Genomic DNA, 23,236 nt, shown 5'->3' with positions numbered 1-23,236 from the left:
CTTCAGCCGAGCAGATGCACGTATTTTGGATACAATGTATTTGTGCAGTGAACGAGTCTTCTTTGCACATGCAGGGCTAGTTTACATATGCGCAACACCCCCCCCCCCCCCCCCCCCGATTTAAAAGGCTATTTAGTCTAATGACGTCCAGATGTGTTCTTTTTTTCACAGAATTACGTAGCCTACTGCGCACCCCCTATAGACTTCTATGGGGCCCTTTGGTGCACAACTACGCAGGAAAATAGAGCAGGTCCAAAGTTTTTGTGCACAAAAAATAATGTGAAAGAATTCATTGACATCGTTGGGTTCCATTCTCTGCTAATTGTGCGTGTATATACTGAGAGCACGTAAGTACTTCCGTCTGAAGCAGCCCTTAACCCTTACCAATCCAATTTGTATCCTGGTTTTCCTAGGGGGGCTTACTCTTTTTCTGCCATTATACAACAGCGCTATCTGCTGGCTAAAGCCAGTACTGCATGAGGTGACACATTGGATAGGCTCCGACAGCAGAGAGGCTGGCAATATACAGTAAGAGAACCCCGACGGATGTCTTCCAACATCGGAGCTGCACAGCCTTAAATCATAATGTCTTTAGATGTCAGACAGTGGATTGGAAAGGGTTAAACCCCCCAAAAAGTGCACTCAACTTTTCCCTGCTTCGTAGAGTCTTGCATTTAAAAAACTTTGCACGGAGACCCCCTCTATGAACGATATCTTGGGAAACACGTATGAAGTATCATCTCGCTCATGCGCTTCAACAACTTCTCTGAGTGCTACTTGCTCTGTAAAGGTACCTTTAGGGCTCCTTCAGACAGGCGTGTACACAAATGCGCACGCTTCAGTGCAACGTATTTACGCTATGCAGGAGGTTGATTTGCGCGACGTGTCTGCGTAGTCTACTGTACTTTTTTGCAGAGCCTGTTCATATGCGCATGGTACACAACCACACCCTAATGAGATCCAGATGTGTTCTTGTTAAACAGAATTGCGCAGAGTATTACGCATATTTGTACATCGCCCGTAGACTTCTATGGAGATCCTTGGTGCATAAAATAGAGCAGATCCTATGTTTTTACCGTATGACAAAAAGGATGCAAAAAAAGGAAATGAGAACAAACCCATTGAAATCAATGTATTCTATTCTCTGTGTATTGCGTCCGTGCAAATCCGCCCGTGTGAAGGAGCCCTTAAACTAAATGTTTTACAGTTTATTAAGTAGTGCAAATAAGTAAATATTGACCAGCATGTTTCTCCCATCGCTAACAAAGACTCGAGGACAAATAAAACATGAGCCGCAAATCTCCCAGGAACCAACCTGCTCCACGACTGGAGCCAATGGCTCAGATCAAGGAATCACGTGACTTCTGTTGTACTAAGGGTGGCTTCACACTTGTGAGGGAATCGCACGATTTCTCAGCGCTGAGAAATTGCAAAATTAGGAAGCCATTGGCTTACAATGGGTGCATGCACATTTGTGATGTTATAACGCTTACGATGTAGTGTTAAAACAAAATTGCGGCATGTCCATTAGCTTTGCGATCTCAGCCATTGTTGCCATCAGGGCCGGCGGCAGCAGCGCCAGCCCCATTGAAATCAATGGGTGAGGATCACGATCCTGTGACAGCAGTAGCAGGGGACTCTCCGCGACAAGGATTTTCAGTGGGTGCTTGAAATATAAGCACCCCCCCCCCCCCCCCCCCGGAAAATAATCAATATCCGTAGAAAAAAATAATAATGTATCACTTGGGAAGCGCTGTCATCTTTGGCACGTCTTCCTGCAGTCCCCGGCACTCTTCTTCTGCTGCTCTTCTGGGTGGGGGTTCAAAATCCCCGCCTCCTGAAGCACTGCCTCTGATTAGCTGAGCGCTGCGACCAATCAGAGGCAGCGCTCAGCACTGAAAGACAGCTCAGTGCTGCCTCTGATTGGTCACAGCGCTCAGCCAATTCCCAGCCAGAAAAGCAGCTGAAGAGTGCCAGGAATTGCAGGAAGACAAACCAGAGATGACAGAGCTACTAAGGGGATATATCCTTTTTTCATTTTTTTAGTTATTGATTATTTTTGGGGGTGGGGCTTATATTTCAACCCCCCTGAAAATCCTTGTCGCGGAGACTCCCCTGCCACTGCTGTCACAGCAGTGGCAGAGGATCGCGATCGTACCCCATTGATTTCAATGGGGCTGGCGCTGCTGCCGCAGGTCCCATTGAAATGAATGAGAAAAGATCACCATCTCCTGCCGTGGCTGTGACAGCCACGGCAGATATTCCTTCAGCCTTGCAGGATGGGAGGCTGTTTCCATGCACAAAACGCCTCACATCCAGGGCTTCAAAAGGGACTGTGAGAGCGATATCGGGGCGTCAATCACATCCCGATATCGCTCTCGCCAGTGTGTAGGAGCCCTAACCCTATAATGACAATACAGCACCTCCCGGAGAGAGACAATATAAGTACACACTGAGGCTTCTTACACATGGCTGAGCACCATATCGGGCCATCAGTTTGCGATCCTCCGGTGCGGCATTTTAATGGGAAACCTCGCATCTCACTCGCGTGCACAACGGGTGATGCTCTCAGAGGAATGCGCAAAGATAGAGCACGCTCATATATATGACTACACTAGTAATTATTAGGAAATTATAGTACCAGTGTTTCTGGTGGCGCAATGCGCCACACAGCTCTGCTACATGCACGTCACACACACAGCTCTGCTACATTGCTTTCGCATATAAGCTGCATGGAATTTACGAACTTCAGCAGCTCGCTGAGGAGACACATTGGCTTGTAGCTTTCGCATATGAGCTGCACGAGATTTACAAACTTCAGCTGGTGGCTGAGGTGACATCGTGGCTTGGCGCTGTGTCATGTAAGCTGCATTAGCTTCACGGCGGAGTTGAAACCTCTGTGGTGACATGTTTGCACAACAGAGACAGTTTGTTTCCAAACTGGACAATGGTTGACTATTAAATGAAGGCGCGACTGGTGTTGGCGACATTAGCACTTGTGATGACATGATATCATGTTCAGGAGATGTGATGATAGTGATGAAGGATTATGCTTCAATGTTGTTGGTCAATATGTACCACCAGCTATGTATGTGGACATTTGTGAGGTGCCATTTTTTGGACTCTTCACACAGGTGTGCAGCTGTCTCACAACCAGCTACAAACTGCCAGACTGAGTACTGCTGTATCCATAGCAACTGAGGGCACTGGGGTTTGTAGGGGATGTAGTCCGCACATAATCCCTCATTCAGTACACAATGATAGAGGACCTGTGATGACGTCACCGTCCTGTGATAACAGGGTGGAGCTAAGAGCCGGTAACTGACATTCACAGTGTCTGTCAGGCTCTGCATTTAACTCACATGTCACAGGTGGAAAGACAGACAAGTGGTCTTTAGCACTTTGATTCAAAAGAATATTCATGCAAGATTTGTACGTCTTGCAATGGACAAATCTTGAGCGATTTTCTCCGGCGGTGGAAGCAGCCTAAGGCCTCATTCACACAAGTGTTTTTACACGTCTGTTTAGCAGTAATAAAACATCAGGTGAAAATTGCGACCATGTCAAGCATAGGATTCCAATGCATTTGTTACGATCGTGTGGGCAAAATCAAGCACAGGGCCCAGACGATCGTGACCAAATGAGGAATGGGGATGGGATGGACGCACACGGGTTTCAGGCAACTGACCCTGTGCTACAAGGGAAGATGACGTGGCCCTACCTAAGCGGGGGATTCGCCCCAATAAAGGGCGGCCCAGCGGTCTTCGAATCTGGGCCCTAGCTGCTCCTAGGAGCCACGCCACAGAACAGGACGCATTCACATGCCACATGACAGGGACTGAATAGGACACACAGAGCCAGAATACACAGCATACAAAATGCAAACACTAATAACAGATGATAAGCTGAATATAAATACCGGGTATTAGTTGACATTTTGTACAAAACGTGAAAGCTAGCAGGCCAACTTCACGGCTCCTGGTTATACTGCTAGTTCCTACAAAAACCAGGAGTCCAGCAGAACCGGACACCGTTCACACAGAACGCTGCCACAGGACAAGACACAGATAGCAGGTCACACAGCAAGCTAACACAAAACTGACAGAAAATAAACGTACAAATGGACATGAACCAGCAAGACACAGATGACACAGCAAGCTTGCAACAGGACAGACAACCAGGGCACGGACTCTACCGGCATGGACTCTACCCAGAGCTTTCATGAACACAGATGAAACTCACAGCAAGTCTTTGTGTCCTCATACCAGGGGGGTAGACAGACAAGAGAGATGACATAGGGGGCTGTGTTAGGGACCCACCAACAGCCCTACTTGCAAACACAGATCAGAGTGAGAACAAGCTGAACATGACTGATGACAAGTTACAGAAGTAACATGACTACTCACCCTAGGACCCAGCCAGACTGACCAGGAGCTGGGTTTATATGTGAGCAAAGACCCAGGAGATTGGCTAACAGGAAGTACCACACCCAGCCAACTGAATTAACCCTTAACCACATGTAGCTGTGCTGCTAGGAGTACATAGTACAACAGATCCTAGCAGCACATTCTGACAGCATTCATGCACACTGGCGATTTTCGGGTGCGTGAAAAAAAAAATGCAGTGTCAATACATCAAATCGACGACCATTTTCGGTCACCGTTTTTTCACACTGTGTCAAAAGATAGGTTTTTGACTAATCTTTTGTCGAATAACGCTGTAGCCTCCATAGACTTCTATGGGAGCTGAAAAAAAGGGAGGGGGAGGGAGTTTACCTGCGCCCAACGCTCGGAAAAAAAAAGACAGCTGGCTCTATTAAAGCTATTAGTATTTCTGCCGATCGACGGATCTCCACGTTGCAGCGTATTTTTCACGCGATATGGGAATAGACGAGAAAGCACTAATTAATCTCGGGACTTGATCATGGCTATCATTCATTGATGCGATGCGGCTGGCGTAAATCCGCAGCACCCGTGTGACTGAGGCCTTAAATGCAAGTCTGAAATTTTGACTACAAGAAAGTAGTGCAGTAATACAAATTGAACTAAACTGTGAAACTACACCTGACGGCGAACATAAACCCGTACAACCGCTACAATGGTAAGGATGCTGTGTGTATGACGAGAAATAGGCATTAATTAAAGGGCTTATCCAGGAAGCGGCTGCCAGTATACACCGGGGTCGGAGTGGAAGCACTACTAAGATCTCTGTGTAGCGGGCAGCACTCATAATTACATGTGCGGTTCTGATTGAAATCAATGGGACCCCAGCTGCAATTACAAGTGCCGGCCACTACATGGGGGTGGGAGCAGCGCTTCAGCTCCGACACTGGTGTACCCTTGTGCTGGAGAGTGGATATTCTATGTCCTACTCTCATCCATGAATTGTGTTTTTTTTTATCCTATGAAAAAAAAAATCCTTGTCTTAAAAGCGGCCTTGATTTTAACGGTTCGGGTTTGCTCAGTTACCAACTCACATCTAATACTCGCCCAGTGTGAATGGGCCCTCACACTCATACCCTGTACATCAACGTGCTGCCTGCGCCAGGCAGCCTACTGGGTGGACACCGCTAAAGAAGTTGCGCCATCACTCACTGCAGCGCTGGCACCAATGTCAAAGCTGCTGCACCACGCAGAATAAAAGGCGCTATAGAGGAGGCAAGTCCATTAGAAGGGGGTATGAAACCTGTAATAGGCCGGCTTCACACAGACAGATTTGCACTCACAATACACAGAGAATACATATTGATTTCAATGGGTTCGTTCATATTTCCGTATTTTGCGTACGCATTTCAATTGCTCAAAAGAAATTAGAACATGTTCTGTTTTCTGCGTATGTGCGCACCAAAAGTCCCATAGAAGTCAATGGGAGGGTGCGCAATAAGCAAGGAGATGCGTGAAATTTCCGCTGGAAAGAGAACGCATCTGGAACTCATTAGCCATTGCAATCCGCATCTCTTTGGTTGCTGCGCGCAAATGAACATGCCTTGCAGGCTCCAAAAGTACAGCAAAATAGGCCAATGCGCGTAAAAAAAAGCATTGTTTATTCCGCAACAACGCAGCGCTCAAGGTGCATGCAAATACGCGTGTGAAGCCGGCCTAAAATAAGACATAAATCTAGGAAACAAGATGAGTGTTAGTACTAATTCCGGACAGAGATGCTATGTTAATGATGCGTAGCGTATAGGTGTTGGGTACTATAGTAAAATGCTGCCACCTACAGTAAACACAGAACACTACACATAGTCCTGCTGTACCATGAAGAAATGCTCGAAATGAGATGAAACAACATACAGATAGAGAATCAAGTTCTGAACAATCAATCTTCGTATCAAACAATTAATGTCTCCTGCGGGCCGATAACTGTGATGACCAGTAAGTAGTCGGGCCGATCTATTGGGGAAATACAGTCATTAGTGTGACGTAGCATCAATTCAGTGTGTTGAGATGCTGTCCTGGGGTGGTCCTGGCCATGTGGGATTGACCGCAGTCTACAGTTCATCTTCAGCACGAGGCTGTGGAAGAGCATTCACTCCACGTCCAATCCTGTCTCACGGATCCTCGATTGGAGGAAGATCTGGGGATTATGATGGCCAAGAACTCACCTGGACGTCTTGCAGAGCCTACTGGGGGTCACTGTGTTATTCTGCTGGAAAATGGCATTAGGTAACATGACGGTGTGCCGCCAATGTGCCCATGATGTCTACTAGAGATGATTGGCTGTTGATACTGATGGAACCCCAAACCATGACTATATGGCGACGAGCTGTGGGGTGCTCCAAAATGGTCAATGGATCAGCCCGATTGCCACCAGACCCTCACTTGGTGATAATCATTGTGGAGACAGACGTTTGATTAGTCGCTGAGCACCACACTGTCATTCGTCAAGAATGCACATTTTGTTCCGATGGCCACCATCTCCAAATTCGACCCACGGCTGCGGAGTAGAGTTCCTGCCGTAAAGACCAACCGGCAGTACATAACTCTTTGATGAAACCTTTAGTAAACTCACCTATTTTATGGAATGGCTCTCGACATCTTAGAGACATCGTCACTCCTTAGTCTTTATCCAGACAAGATCCAGCCGTCTCCATGGACGTGAGGTCTCCACACTTAGTTTTTCCCTTGTATCACACGAACAAAACCACATCTATTTCCATAACTTATTGGTCTGAACAAAAGCTGAGGGCCTTATGAAGGACCCCAGGGCTGCCATGTTTTCTGCCTATTTAGACGGGCCTGTGGCAGGGCTTAATTGAAGGTCTCCAGAAATACCATATAGTGCAATACTGAAGTATTTTACATCTCCATGGTGTATACATCCAGCACTGCCACTAAGCAGAAGTAGGGGGATTACCTCCTATGAAGTCATCCAATGCACTTTGAAAAGAAATGTAATTGTCATATGCCAAGTGTGATGTGCTCAGCAGAGAACCAACACCATTACTTTACATAGACAAGTTCTGTTCTTCTTCTGACTACTGGACATGCCGTATGTATACGAACAGTATTTTATAAAATTCTCTATGGACATTTTATTGTAAAAGGCCTCTCCGGTGGAAACACATTTTCTATCCCTGGCCCCCTCAACTGATTGCCAGTCACACTCTTGGGACCTCCTCTATACATTGCAGTTACTGCCATGCAGTGCAGCCTCCTGTCTGATGTTTATCAGGCACTATCTTGACGGTGAGATTTTTTGGTTTCCCTTCCACATCAGCCCGAAAATTCATCAGTACAGCATTAGCTAGAGGCTATACCATTTCTGCCTGCCTGGGAGGGGGGTGGGGTGGGGGGTGGGGGGGCGGCACGCATATTAACATCTTCATCAGCATTTCGGCCCTATTCAGCAATTCCAGCAACCTAATTGGTTCTGATTCAGAATTCCAGCAACTTGATTGATTGTTTGGGTTGTCTGTTTCACAATTCCAGCAACCTGATTGGTGATTAGGGTCAAAGTTCTGATGAAGATGTTAATATGCACTGGGAAGGGGGGGGGGGGGGGGGTGCACAGTTTAATTAACAACTTCTACATTCATTTAAATTAGCTACAGCCCATAAGTATACCGTCAGGATGCGCTGAGATCTCCTCTATTATAGCTGTGTGATAATCATCAGTAACTGTGATAGGAGTGTCTGCATTCCCCCTCTGGGCAGTTTCTGGGGTAGGTCCATGTAATAGTTTCACACAGATTGAAAAATTGACTAGTTTCAGACAACATAACCCCAAATAAATCTGAGCTGGTCAAAATTAAGATCACATGACTATCTGCAAATAAAGGAATAACTAATCAAGGTAACACTGGGTCACATATATACTGGGGGGGGGGGGGTAGCTACATAATATAATGAATGAATAAATTGGCATTGGCCCTTTATGCATTCTCATACTTTGGGAAGTGTAAAAAGAACGAGGACAGAACAACTTCCGCTTGTACCCGTTTTGTCCCTTTTATTAAATTGCGTTCTGCACACGGGATGCTGACGATCTATTCTGAGTCTTCTCACATATAAAGATAAGCCAAAAATACATGGAAATAAGCTGCAAGAAAATGCTGACAGATGAAGTTCACAGCTAGAAGGTAACAAGAGAAAGTTAGAATAAACCTTTCTGGATATCCGGGTTTCTATACACAGAAATAAGACGTCTTGAAAACTCTCCTCTCGAATATGAGCCTATGTTAGAGCGCCCGTCCCGCTGCTGCTGATCCGCTCTACCGCTAACCTGATCACTGCTTACACAGTTGATCTGCAGTGCAGACACCCTTTGGTGAACCTCCAAATTGGTCAGTACAAGTACCGGTAAGCTATCCCCTATCCACAGTATATGGAATACCGATCCAGAGATATCTTCCCCAATGCATCCCTAATATTTTTGGGTGGACCCATTGAAGTGAATAGAGCAGTGGCCACTACAGGCAAGATATCTCTGGATTGGTGGGGGTCCCAGCGTTCAGACCCCATTGATCAGCAAGTAATCCCCTATACTGTGGATAACTTGCGAAGATGGGAATACCTCTTTAAAAGGGTCATCTACGGACAGCCAGAAGCCAATAGGTAGAACGTAACCTCTGGCCATCCTGAACTTTAGCCACTAGAAGACGTACACAAGCCCCTCTACTCCATTCATTTCAAAGGGCGTGCCGGAGATAGACTCCGTAATCTCCAAAGGTCCCATTGAAATGAATGGAGCGCAGGTGTGCATGAGTGTCATCTACGGCTCACAAACTCATAGCCAGCTTATTCAGACTACCCTACTAAGGCCGGGCTCACACGGGTGGATTCCAATTGCGGAATCAGTCATCGGAGACTGCGTAGAGAATCCACAGCAAAACTTGGCCATTGAAAAGCATTCACCACAATTGTGGATACGAATTGCATATTCGCAAGCGGAAGGAAGAAGAAAAAAAAAAAAAAAAAAACGCAGTATGCTCTATTTTGGAGCAGGCTGCGCGCGGACGGCCTCCCTTGATGTCAATGGAGGATTTCTGACCTGCAACCCATACACAATTAACACTGTGTATGGGCCAAAAACTGTACTGCGCATATCTGACAGTGAGCTGCAACGGTCATCCACAATACAAGAAAAGAAGGTACGCAGGGTCGCCGGTCAGGCTCATAGCCAGAATCTGCTGAGGGATCCCGGCTTAAGGCTCAGTGTCAGACCTGTAGATTAAAAGGCCATGTCCATAGTCACAAGCATTTATTTTTGTTTCAATGTATCTTAAATGAAAATGAAGTAACGTTGCAAATAGTTTAAACTAAAAATGTATTGTTTCACAGTACTTTATATGGTCTCCTTTTTCTTATTAATATTGTGCAGGGTAGGAGAAAAACAGATGTCAGTAGGACTGCAGGACCAGACTACACATGGCTGGCTGTAGTCTGTTACCACGGAAACATCATTCTGCATAGAAGCAATGAACACAATGTTATAGTCGTGATGAAGGTCTCCCATGTAACGTTGCTTCACTTTTAGTGACATTGGAACTATAAAATAAATTGGTTACGGAGGAGCTGTCTCATTAACATAACCGCTTTCCATACGTCCTATTTGGGCATAAGGAGGTCAGAGTCATCCCTCGCCCGGGTTGGTTCTCCTCTAGGAGAACTGTAGTACATCTGAATGGTCGCCATGTAACATTACATGAACAGCTTTGCTTCAAACAACAGAAACCCTTCATGTGGCATCAAGGTAATCAGATCCATTCACCCCGCCGCGCCAGAAGAAATAAGTAATCAGTAAAAAAAAAACCCCCAAAAAAACCCCACTAACTCTACCCTACCAACAGTTATTGGGTTCTTGAGCAAGAATCAAAAGTATTTATTTACATATGTTAATACATAATGGGCTTCTTTGACCCAAACGACATCAAATACTTTCTACTAACATCTCATACATTTCAGCAGGTATTTCCCTCCATTCATCCTGAAAACATCTGTTGAGTTTTCTCAGAGACGATGGATGCTGTTCATATTTCCTGGCCCGATGTTCCAATTCATCCCAAAGACGTTCAGTAGAGTTCAGGTTGGGTCTCTATGCAGCCGGTCCAATCATGGAACATCCATATCATCGAACCAACGTAAAACAATGTTGGATTTGTAACAAGACGCGTTGCCTTGTTGGTAGTATGGCCGACCATTCCCAGAGTATTACCACATTGTCAGCAGCACATTAGTATCAAGGTCCACCTCCGTGTTCATGGTTCTTGCCACTACAACCAACGGACCAAGACCCAGACTATATCTAAGGTTATGAGGGCCAAATGAGCCCCACTAAGTATTAACATATCACAATACAACCTACTTTTGATTCTTGTTCAAGTGTCCAATCACCTTTGGTAGGATAGTTTGTATAGGTCTTTTACAGGAAGCCACAACAGAGCTCTCCGAATACGGGCAATACTTTGTCCCGTCTCTCTATTCTTATCAACATTGGGTAGGCTAAGTGAAAAACAGATGTCAGCCTGACTGCAGGATCAGACTACACATGGCTTGCTGTAGTCTGTTACCACGGAAACATCATTCTGCATAGCAGCAACAAACTTACTGCAGGTAAATGTGTAGACGTGGGACACTAGATGACTTAAAACACCACCTCTCTGCTGCCGTGGAATCGATTACAGAACATAAACCGGGATGAGTCTGGGCAGAACTGGACTCCAGGCCTTTAAACTGCCATGTGTCTACATCGACAATCTGTACCGTGCATTAAAAACTTGAGTTCTTCTATATTCCCATGTCATTCGGGCTCCTGTATGTCACTTCATGGATGAAGAAATCAGCTTTACTTTTGCATCATTTGAGTCAAATTGTAACATTGGGAACAACCAATGCTTTCTAGTCCATATGGGGAATGTAAAGAGATTGGGGGAAGGGGGGGGTGGTGAAGGAAAGGGGGATTTAAAAAAAAAAAAAAAAAAAGTTAAGGTAAACCAATGAAAGTAGAAATAAGGGATGTAAAAATATATTTATTGTTTGTTTTCTTCAAACCCAAATACTTCTCACCCTAATTAGCTTCTGCTAGACACCCCCAGAGTTACTGCAGCAGCGGAGGGATTTATGGTTGGGAGGTTAGAAAAGGGCACAGCTATCTGGAGGTCTCATACTCTACAGGCTCGCGTGTGGTATTCCCAGGGCTAGGATGCTTGATCAATAGAAGACGCACCTCTCAACGTGTGCGAACAGGGTCAGATCAGTTTACGGATCCGAGGGATGGTTGTAATATACCGTATATCCTGCACTAGAATAAAGGCTCCGTTATACCTTCAATTGAAACGGGTAAAATCTGCTGATCCACACCCAAATGGTGCACCAAAAAAAACACTACATGTGAAATTTTTTTTTGGACTACACTATTGATGAGCTATCCTAAGAATAGGGCGGGGGTCTGCTGATTAGTGGTGAGCGCCGCAGCCTCTTCTCAGGCCTGTGATGTCATGTACATCGGTCACATGGCCAGAGAGCAGCAGTCCCATTCAAGTGAAGGGGATTGAACTATAATAGCCGAAAAAGTCACTATACGATATACGGCGTTGTACCCAGTACGCACTGCAGCGACGGAAGCACTCACTCGAGTGCCGCAGCCTCTTAAATCAGCGGAATGGCGGAGATCCTGAGCGATGGGCCCCCGATAATCAATTACTGATGTATCATCCTGAGAATAGGTCATCAATAGTTTAGTGACGGAAAACTCCCTAAAGTAACAGAAAACGTATATAAAACTGCCATTATTGTTGTAAAGGGTGAGGAAAACAATGGATCTAAGTTTACTCCACCCTCTTCTTTCCCTCCATGTTCTCTCCCCTCCTCTGGTTGAGCTTAAGGCCTCCGCAACGCAATATCGCCTCGATATTGTATGGGTGGTCCGTGCGATATTGCTGCATCTTCTCACGGCTATACTGTGATCTGGTGGCGCTACAAAGTCACGCGACTTTGTAGCACCACTTGCGAGGATTTTCGCAGCTATTCATTGAGCGCTGGCTCTGACTGGCTGAGCATCAAAAATGCTCAGCCAATCACAGGCAGCGCTTCCAGGAGGCGGGGATTTTTCAAGCTCCAGCCAGAAGAGAAGAAGAACAACAGTGCCGGAGAAGACCGGGAAGATGATGCTGCAGAGCCGGGCAGTGCTTCTAAGCTGATGTATACTTTTATTCTTCCTGCAGCCAGGGCTTAGTTTAGGGCTTTCACAGTAGGATTTCCTACTGTCAAAGTTGCATCACACCGCACGAAAATCGAGTTTTCGGGCGATGCAACAGAGAGCAAGGCTCCATAGGGAAACATGGGCTACAGAACATCGTGAGTATATTGCGAAACCCGCAATGTTGCATGCTACAAAACATCGCAAATGTGAAGGGACCCATAGGAAAGCATGGGCTTCACATACCTGCGATTCGTAGCATCATCACGTGAAAATCACGCAACCTTGTGGCCCGTGTGAAGGAAGCCTTAAGGACTTCCATCCTTGCGACACAGTGCCACGCACGCACTCCCTCCTGTATACACATCTATTTCATGCGCTCAATAGTAGATTTTCTCGTTTTTTGTTTTTTTTCGGCGCTGGTAGAAACGAGCCATAATAAGAGATCAAGATGCTGAAAGTTTTCATTCTCCTCCAAGAAAGTTCTTGCAAGTTTGAGAGAACAAAGGAAGGACTGTGAAAGAAAGTCAGGGTGCAAGTAGTTGTCAAACCATTAAAACAATGAAAACCTTGATTGTGCAATACAAGTGCTGCGTGGTAAGAGACATATCAGACGTCATCACAGCGTGCATACTCCATCATCTCGCTGATTCCGCAGCTTTAATTCTACAAGTAGTTTTACCCAAACTCCAGAGACCGTTAGCAGATCTAACAGCGTGGAGGATAAATACTGAAGTATAAGAAACATCCGAGAGGTGCGCCGGGTTAAAACGGTCTAGACGTTAGACTTGGGTGCGGAGTTGAGTGGAATCTCGTTGAGTTCAGTCCGCAGACAGAGATACTCGCCAGTCACTGCCATCAGGCCGATGCAGACGAACATCAGCAGCCACCAAGTGATTGTGCTAGGGAAGTGAGCGTTGTATATCCAACACCCCATCATATGAAAGAGATGGACTGTCACAGTGAAGTCCAGGCACTGCTTGCCCCTGCGGATGAAGTAGAGCAGCCCCAGAGCGCAGGTTAAAGAGTTTAAGATGAAAGCCATCATGGTGATCCTCCTGTGGACAGAAGAAAACCCCAAAAGTTCATAATTAAATAGTTGGTCGAGGGAAGGGCTGTAGTGAATCAAGACGTCCAGTAATGCAACCCAGAGGCCCAGGCAGCCGTAGTAGATGAACTGCATCAATGCTATCTGAGAAATGATCAGGACGGGGTCCCACACGTAGCTTCGGAACTGGCCGGCCATTCTCATGGTACAGTCTATGAGCGACGAGGCAGACCTCAGGGGATTATGGCTGAGAAGAGGGAGAGAAGACAATGTAAAAGCAATATATTACCTGTACAAAGCAAAGGCATGGAAGACACACAGAGAATAACGGGACAGACACGGCAGCAGCGAAATCTACAAGTACTTTTTGTAAGAATGGGTTAATATATGAAGAAATGGCATCACCAGTAAGTTGCTTGGACACTGCTAAAAAAAATCCCAAAGTACGGAACACTTAAATCACACTTCGGATCTCGATGAACCTCGCCAGACTCTCATCTATACTCAGTGTGAACCTGCTGTGAGGAGAACGGGGCGCCAGTTTAGGACCTGCTAATGCCAACTGAGCTGCCCGGTGGTGAGCACATGTCCCACTACAGGACATCAGGCCTTCATGCCACCCTCGTGAGGTCTGTGTCTGACAGTGTGGGCAGCAAGTCATTGGTGGTCACTCTGTAGGGCTCTGGCAGCGCTCCTCCTGTTGGGATGCTCAGTTGATACCCTTCTACCACCCTGTCCATTTTTTGGCAATTCTGACAAAAACTCCGATATGGAAAGCCACATCAGTGCAGGCAAACATGCCGAGTGAAAGCAGCCTTCGGGTGTGTTCACACGTAGCACTGCAGATTTTGTTTTTTGCTGAAATCCGAACTGAAAAGGTGTCAAAATTGCACCATTAACAGAAACACAAGCTTCAGCACTCACACACATTATATGAATAAAGTGCACAACTGTTTATACGAACTGCATAACAATGCAAACGTCTTAGCGGACATTGTGAACAAAACACGGGGGCCCAACCGCCACATCCAGGAGAACCTTATTGGGTGGGTTTCTACCTCTATAGACACCCATCTGTCCCAGGTGCTTCGGTGACAGTACATACCCAGGTATCCAGCTCTCCCATTCATTCAGACACCTTCAGTCCAAAGAGAGGTGCCTTCTACAGTTAGGAACCCATCCAATAGAATTCGCCTGGACGTGGCAGATGGGGCCATGTGTTCAGGAGTATGTGTGCCAAGAAGCTTGCAGTTATACACATTTAATATCTAAATAAAAAACAGTACAAGCGCTGAGGCCTGTGCTTCTGTTATTGTATCTGCTGCAGCCGTGACTTACCTGCGCCGTCACATTTATTTGTCGGAAGCGCCGACTGTTTTTTGTTGAAAATCCTCACCATTAGTGCCCATTTTGACATGGATTTTGCTGCAGATCCGCAGTAGACCTTTCAATTGAAAGTATGAAATCTACTGCAGGTCCATGCTGAAATCTGCTCCACATGGTACAGATTGCACCAAGATCTGCTAGGAGGGCCTCCTGGGGCATAGAGTGTTGAGCTCCTGCTCACGACATGAAGGTTGTGGGTTCAATCCCCACATGGTTCAGGCACCCAGTAAAATGAGTACCCAGCTTGGTGCGGGGTAATAAATAAATTAACTGAAAGTGCTGCAGCGGGTGTCCCGCACACGTGATCCGCACCCCATTGGAATGCATTGAACACCCGCAGTTAATTAAATACCTGCGGATGTCACTTCACCCTTGAGGCGCAGATTGCGTGTGCGGGAAAACACCCGCAGCATGCTCCATTTTAGTGCGGGTCTCCCGCAGGCTTCTATTGAAGCCTATGGAAGCCGTCCGGATCCGCGGCACACCCGCAGCTGAATTTCTGCTCTCCTGCGCAGGAGCGTGGGAGAGCAGGAGTGAAGAAAAAAAAAAAAGGTGCACGGCGCATGCGCGCGGCACGCTGCTGGTGTGTCGAGCACATCCGCCGGGCCGAAGAAAGAAGATCCGGCCGCGACGGAGGGAAGATCCGCAGCGTCCGGACAGGTAAGTAAATCATGTTTTTAGGCCTCATGTCTGTCGGAAAGGAGGGACACGCTGCAGATTCTGCATGAAGAATCTGCGGCGGGCCTGACTTTCCCCGTGGACATGAGGCCTTAGGCCGGCTTCACAAGGTGGAATCCACTGTAAAATTCTCCAAGTGGATTCTGCCTGTAAAAGCGCAGTTTTTGCTATGGATCCACATGCGGCATCGAGATACGTTTTTGCATAAGGTCACATCTTGACATTGATCTCTGCAGTGATGCATCCGATTTCCGCATGCGGATGTTGCCCATTGCAGGGTTAAATCCGTGTGCGAGTCAGTCGCATAAATCACTGCAGAATAACCGCGGTTTTAGAGCCCAAGGGTGTGCGTCCGCAGTAACAGCTACAGGTTATACTGTAGTGAATGAAAGGATCCGCTTCTCACCTGACATGAATCTCCTCTTCTTATAAAGACAGGAAGCCGAGTAACAGACCTGAAAACACAAAACGGATTGTCAATAAGCAGAAAAAAACCCCGGAATCTGCAAAAAGACACGCTGATTCAGTGTCGTGTCCGTTATGTCGGCCCGCGGAGAAGTTTTTGTGAGATTTCAGTTGAAGCCCTCCCATTGCTCCAGACGGCCGCTGTATTCCGTAGGCGCCGGCAGCCATACCCGCAAAACTTCAACCAATAAAGGGGAAATGTCATGAAACGTACACTGCAGACAGAATGCCGAAAGCTCTGCCTGTCGCCATCTCTGACGGCAGCGTGAACGTGTTGACAGAATCCATTTAGGCTTATTCACAGAATAACAGAAAGGCGATTTTAAAATTCGTATCCCGAGTCATTACCTTTTAAAAGGGATATTCTGGGACTTAAATTAAAGGGATAATCTAGTGAGATTAAAGCCCCATTTACAGGCAAAGATGATCGCACAAACTTCATTCAAAAGATAGGAAGAGTGACAGTGTGAGCAATCATTTTGCATAAATTGCTAATGAGCTTATTAGCTTCATTTACATGTAAATGTGGTCCCCTTTGCTGTATGCTGAGAACAGCAGGTGGTCTGTAATCTGCATACAGCCCCTTTGTTCTGCCTTGGAACTGCAGCTGAATACAGTGTTATCAGCACTCCCGTGGAGAATCACGGCCTGCGGTCCCTGCTATCAGCTCTCCGGCCAAATGATGGATTTTAAACTCAACTAAAAATCATCGATCGGCCAAAAAGCAAACGATGGTAGCATTTACACGCAATGATTATCACCCAAAACCCATCGTTTGAGCGAATTTTGAGCGATAATCATTGTGTGTAAATGGGGCTTAAGTTATCCCCCTCTACAGGACAGGGCAGCGTGAAGCACTTCAATAAATGGCTGTATTCTAGACACTGCAATCGGCCAATGCGCAACTGGTGACCGCTCAACAGTTTGGGAAATGTGAACTTTCCAAAATGTTAAAAACAGTTGAGCGATTACCTATAGCAATAGCTAACATATTGGTTTAGAAATGTAATTTTTTGTTACCGCTTCTTAAGGTCGAGCTTGTCCTAAAATAGGTCAGTAGTTGATTGGCGGGGATCCGCCACTCAAGAACCACCGTACAGGAGTGCTGGGCCGCTGTCATTATTGCAGCAGCCCGGTTTGGTATTGCAGGCAGTGTCTCCATAGACTTCCATGGGAGCTGTCCCTGCAGTAACAACCTGGGCCACTGCAATATTGATAGCGCTATCTGCTTCCACAGTGACAGCGGTACCAGGAATCCCAAACAGTGGAACCCAGCCGATCAACTATTGGTAACCCATCCTGAGGCCTTATCATCAATAGTAGAAGTCCGGGACAACCTCTTTTCAGGAATGGCCAGGATTATGGAATCACATCAATAGTGTAGCACAGCCACGCTCAGCTGACTCACATTGACTTCTATGGGAGTTACAAAAACAGTAGCGAAGTCCAGCTTTGGCGTTTCCGTAATCCCTGCCACAACATACAGATGGGGACAAGAACAAGAGATGGGGGGGGGGGGGTCCTATCTCTGGAGTCCGCACCCATGTTCCTGACATTTATAGCATATCTTATAGATATGCCTTTTGGGAAGATATGCCCGAGATGGGAATACCCCTGGGAAAATGTACCGCCAAATCCCCAGAGGACTCCAAGCCCCCGCTGCCACAGATCCACAGTCATCGGGGCAAGTTTTTTTCAAAATGCAGATTTCAAGGCCGCGCCATAAAAACATCAGTGCAGATTTGCACTGAAGACACGGAAACCCCGAGGTGCGTCATCTGCCTAGACGTTCCACTGTATGAACAGAAGCTCCGGTTACATGAGTATCCTTGGCACGAGCGGGTGACGTCACCACCAGCACGTTGGCGCTCGGGCAGATTCATTGTTAACTCCTTCACGTCTTGTTCAGGGTCATACATGGCGAATGCGAACGACAAGCGCTTAAATGGGACGACAAGCAAGCAATGATTTTTTTAGTCCAGCAGAAACAGGACGGCGAATGAGAAGTGAATGCTTCCCGGTGGTTCGCGTTTAGACTGACAGATTAGCGTTCACGCTCGTTCGTTTTAATTATTTTTTTCAACGCTCTTCGCTCCTTCTAAAAGCAGCTTTAAAAGGGTTTGTACCAAAAATGACTTCTCACGTATCCACAGGTTAGAGGATAAAAGTCTGATTGGTGGGGGTCCCACTTCTGAGAACCCCTCCGATCCTGAGAACGGTGCCCCACTTCCGCCATGGCGGGCTGCTGCACCCTGCAGTGAGGAGGAGATTGCATGGAAGGCGGCCGAACGTGAGCGCCCATCGCTCTACTGCAGGTAGGAGTAGCAACCCTACTGCGCCAGGAAGAAACGGACACAGAACCCCCGTTCTTGGGATTGGTGGGCTTCTTAGTGGTGAGACCCCCGCTGATCAGACTTACTATTGATGACGGGTGATGAAAGTTAATCTTGGAACAATCCTGTAACGTTTGATTGGCGGCTAGCAAACACCGACCAGGACTGCGACATCAATAGAGCGTAAAAACGGGCACACAGGCTTAAGGCTACGTTCACACGGGGCAAAGATTGGCGCTCCAGGGCTGCGGCGGACGAGCCGCACCATTTGATACGGATGCAGAATTCACCCCTTGTTATTAGAAGAGCTGGAATCCATAATAATCATCGACTGCTTTAAAATCCCCACCGCACGTCAATTTGCGCAATTTGGGTTTAGTGCAGATTTTTTCCACAGCGTATGGACGCAATTTTTGAAAATCTCATCCACTTTGCTGCTACCGCAAACGCAGCGGGCTTTTCATGCAGAGGGGCAGAAAATCTGCGGCAAACCCCCCCCATGTGACAGCCGACCGGCGAGGGGGAAATCGGAGAGCAATTTTCTGCAGAGAATTCCGTATCTAAAAATACACGTTTAAAAAAAACAAAAAAAACAGCAGCGTTCTGCCCGTTTTTGGCGCGATTCCACAAGCGGATTTCTCCCTATCAATGGGAAAAACCTGCATGCACGATTCTGACTTTTAAAAAAATTGCGTTTCTGCACCAAGAAGTTGCAATAAAAAAAGTTATTAAAAATCTGCACTAATCCCACTACGTGTGACGAACCCTTAAAATTCGCTTCGCCCTTTTTTTTTTTTTTTGGCTTCCTCTGGATCAACAAGGGGGGGGGGGGGGGAACAGGCTGAACTGGATGGACATTGTCTCCATTCAGCCTCACATACTATGTAGCTAGCACTATTTGGTGACCATGGCAACAAGTTGGGATTATAGAGATACATTGTATCAAATCCGGAGAAGAGATGGAGTGTAAATCACGGGGGACAGCAGCCGCAATGTCTGATGGACTTCAGACTGCCTCGGGCAATATAAGCTTTCGTGAACCGCATATAACCGCTCCGTACAGAGAATGCGGCAGAGACACCGCCCCGTAGCAGCGTATAAACCGCCATACCGCACGGCACACCGAGGACCAGACCGAGAAGCCGCAGACGGCTGTTCCTCACCACATTGTGTCCACGAACCACTGTCACTCGTCGGTCACCACCCGCAGCCTCCTCCGTCTCCAGCCATCACACCGGCCGCACAATTGCGTCACTTCCGCTCTCACCGCCAGCCACAGCTCCGTGCCGGATGTGACGTACCATGCACACGTCACACTCGCTTATGCATTTCACGTGACACGCCATTCTCTTCTGGACAACACAACACAATTTCACCGTTCCTTCCCCCGGAAGTTGACGTCACGCCGCCTTAGGAAGTGACGTCACGGACTGGCAAGAGTGTCTGACAGCTCTGACTCTTCCGCCCTTAATCTTGTTTCCACTTCCGTCTTCGCCTGCGCAGCGGTTTGGCGTCTCCGCCTCTTACGGCTGGACGCGGTGGATGACGGGAAGGCGGATCCGGGGGCTGCGTGGTGTTGTTGCCGCTTCCTGGGTTCGGGGTGATCGGTGGGTGGAGCTCCGTATACATCACTGCGTGCAGGGTGGAGACAAGTGGCGGAAAGTCGGGACTGTTACCGGGGACCGACATGAGCGGCACGTCCGAGCTGTGCGGCCCGGGAGAAGGGGACAAGGTGAGTGCACAGTGCCGGGACACCCGGATAACTCCTCCTGGCACTTTCTGCAGGGTCACTTACCGGGGAAGAGTCCCTTGCACGTCCACACAGCTGTGTTATCTGCATCCACCTACCGTATTTATCACTTTCTTTCCAGGCTTTACTTATATTTACGGTAATTATCACTTACCTGAGATGTACGGTGTATTGTAGGGCAAAGTCACCCTGTAGCGACAGCAGCGAGCCGTAGCGGGATTCTCCAGTACCGTAGTGTCCTCGTCGTGTTGCTTAGCTCGGCGGTGGGATCCGCGATGGCTTGGCGGCGGGTTCGGCAACGGCATCGTCACTGGCATCCTCCTATTCACCACCTTCGCTTGGCAGTGGGATCGGCGGCATCATATTCATCGCTTTTTCGGCATCATCTTAATCGCCACCTTTGCTTGACGGCAGGATCGGCGGCATCATGATCATAATCGCCACCATCGCTGGGCGGCATCATGATCATAATCGCCACCATCGCTGGGCGGCATCATGATCATAATCGCCACCATCGCTGGGCGGCATCATCCTCATAATCGCCACCATCGCTGGGCGGCATCATCCTCATAATTGCCACCATCGCTGGGCGGCATCATCCTCATAATCGCTTGGTGGCATCATCATCATAATTGCCACCATCGCTTGGCGGCATCACCATGGCTTGGCGGCGGCATCATTATCTTCACCATCACCGTGGCTTGGCGGCGGCATCATTATCTTCACCATCACCGTGGCTTGGCGGCGGCATCATTATCTTCACCATCACCGTGGCTTGGCGGCGGCATCATTATCTTCACCATCACCGTGGCTTGGCGGCGGCATCATTATCTTCACCATCACCGTGGCTTGGCGGCGGCATCATTATCTTCACCATCACCATGGCTTGGCGGCGGCATCATTATCTTCACCATCACCATGGCTTGGCGGCGGCATCATTATCATCACCACCATCACTTGGCGGTGGGATCGGTGAAAGCATCATCATAATCACCACCATCGTTTGGCAGCGGGATCGGCAGCGGCATCATCATAATCACCACCATCGCTTGGCAGCGGGATCGGCAGCGGCATCATCATCACCACCGCCATCACCACCACCATCGTTTGGCGGCGGTAAAGGAGGTGGCGTCGTTGTCATCATCACCACCACCACCACCATCGCTTGGCGGCGGGGTCGGGAGGTGGCATCATCATCATCATCATCACCACCACCATTGCTTGGCGGCGGGATCTGGAGGCGGCATCATCATCATCATCACCACCACCACCATCGCTTGGCGGCGGGATCGGGAGGCGGCATCATCATCATCATCACCACCACCACCATCGCTTGGCGGCGGGATCTGGAAGCGGCATCATCATCATCATCACCACCAACATCGCTTGGCGGCGGGATCGGGAGGCGGCATCATCATCATCACCACCAACATCGCTTGGCGGCGGGATCGGGAGGCGGCATCATCATCATCATCACCACCAACATCGCTTGGCGGCGGGATCGGGAGGCGGCATCATCATCATCATCATCATCATCATCACCACCAACATCGCTTGGCGGCGGGATCGGGAGGCGGCATCATCATCATCATCATCATCACCACCAACATCGCTTGGCGGCGGGATCGGGAGGCGGCATCATCATCATCACCACCACCATCGCTTGGCGGCGGGATCGGGAGGCGGCATCATCATCATCATCACCACCTCCATCGCTTGGCGGCAGGATCGGGAGGTGGCATCATCATCATCACCACCACCATCATTGCTTGGCGGCAGGATCGGCGGCGTAGTCATTAACACTATCGCTTGGTCCCTTGACCTCAGCTTTGAGCTGTACATGGTAGTCACAGGCCTGTGTTTGGTGCCCGCACACGTTTGGTCACTCTGCACCAGTCACTATCCTGAAGGGGCATAATCATCAGAAAACCCTAATGCAAATTGTTACGTGTCCCACCCCACTCGTCGCTTTCCTGCTCACGGACGGACCACTAGGGTAACGTCCAGTGCGAACTGCCACCACAAACCAACCGCAAAGTCCGATTAGAATTCACGGTCTTTATTGGTCCTGTAGAGACCTGCTGGGGTTGAGGATTTGCGGGTTTCCAGCTGGCGGCGCTCTTCCAGTTACTGCTGCTCATAATGCATCAGATCGCTGTTTTATAGCGAACCGGTAAGGACTTCATCTTTAAGCTGGGTTCACACGGGGCGGATTTGCCGCGGAAATTCCGTCCAGAATTTCGCCGCGGCAAATCCGCCTGCGGCCGCTAATCCCGGGATTAGTCAGCCATGTGAATGAGATTTCTCAGAAACCTTGTCCACACGGGACGGCGAATCTGCCGCGGTAAACCTGGCAGAAGGTGGTGCGGATTCTCCGGCCGCAGCATGTTCCTTTTTTTTTCTTCTTACACTGCAGCTGTGCTCTCCTCTATGGGCAGCGGAAGAGCGAGCGGCCAGGCCACTTCAAAACCCACGGCTACGTGAGGACATATAGTTGTTTGGGGTCCCACCGTTCGAACATTTGTAGTGGTACCTGTCACTGTGCCATTCATCTCAATGCCGGCGTACCCCTTAAAGGGGCGTGCACACGTAGCAGATTTTACCTTTTTGATTGAATGGCTGAAATCTACTGCATATCAGACCCAAAACTGCGACGAATCTGCTACGTGTGAACGCACCCAGCGGCAGACAAGTGCATTGTAAAGCCCCTTTACACGATTTCGTGCAAATCGCTCATTGGATCAAGTGGTTAGCACGATTATTGCGTCATGTGAAAGATAGTCTTCCGCCGCATCTACGAACGACGGCCTGCCTACTGTGAATGCGGGCGGGTGGGCCGTAACGATCTCCAGCCCACCTCCATTCACTGAGCAATGATCACACAGGGGCGACAATCACCGGGATGACTGTTGAGCGCTTCACTGTGAAAGGGGCTTA

At 48.1% G+C, this 23,236-nt stretch overlaps 2 protein-coding genes across 3 annotated transcripts in view; one reads left to right on the top strand and one right to left on the bottom strand.

The window, feature by feature from the left end:
* Positions 1 to 11,450: 11,450 nt before the first annotated feature.
* SYS1 (SYS1 golgi trafficking protein) lies at positions 11,451 to 19,852 on the bottom strand. The gene is made up of 3 exons (XM_066595487.1): positions 19,713 to 19,852; positions 16,158 to 16,206; positions 11,451 to 13,934 (listed from the first exon to the last, which is right to left on the bottom strand). The coding sequence occupies exon 3, from the start codon at positions 13,889 to 13,891 to the stop codon at positions 13,415 to 13,417; it is 477 nt and encodes a 158-aa protein (XP_066451584.1). The 5' UTR covers positions 13,892 to 13,934; positions 16,158 to 16,206; positions 19,713 to 19,852; the 3' UTR covers positions 11,451 to 13,414.
* Positions 19,853 to 20,046: 194 nt separating this feature from the next.
* AFTPH (aftiphilin) overlaps positions 20,047 to 23,236 on the top strand; it is a 74,237-nt gene continuing 71,047 nt past the window's right edge. The window contains exon 1 of one of the 2 annotated variants that reach the window (XM_066595484.1): positions 20,047 to 20,281. The gene's annotated coding sequence lies outside the window, so the exon portion shown is untranslated. The remainder of the gene's footprint in view (positions 20,282 to 23,236) is intronic. The other variant, XM_066595486.1, reaches the window with a different exon arrangement.

Source organism: Eleutherodactylus coqui, chromosome 3, assembly GCF_035609145.1.
Source record: "Eleutherodactylus coqui strain aEleCoq1 chromosome 3, aEleCoq1.hap1, whole genome shotgun sequence".
Taxonomy (NCBI): Eukaryota; Metazoa; Chordata; class Amphibia; order Anura; family Eleutherodactylidae; genus Eleutherodactylus; species Eleutherodactylus coqui.
This window is presented reverse-complemented; position numbering and strand designations above follow the sequence as displayed.

Excerpts from the sequence above, each read along its gene's own strand:
- SYS1 (XM_066595487.1), bottom strand. The coding sequence starts at position 13,891 with ATGAGAATGGCCGGCCAGTTCCGAAGCTACGTGTGGGACCCCGTCCTG.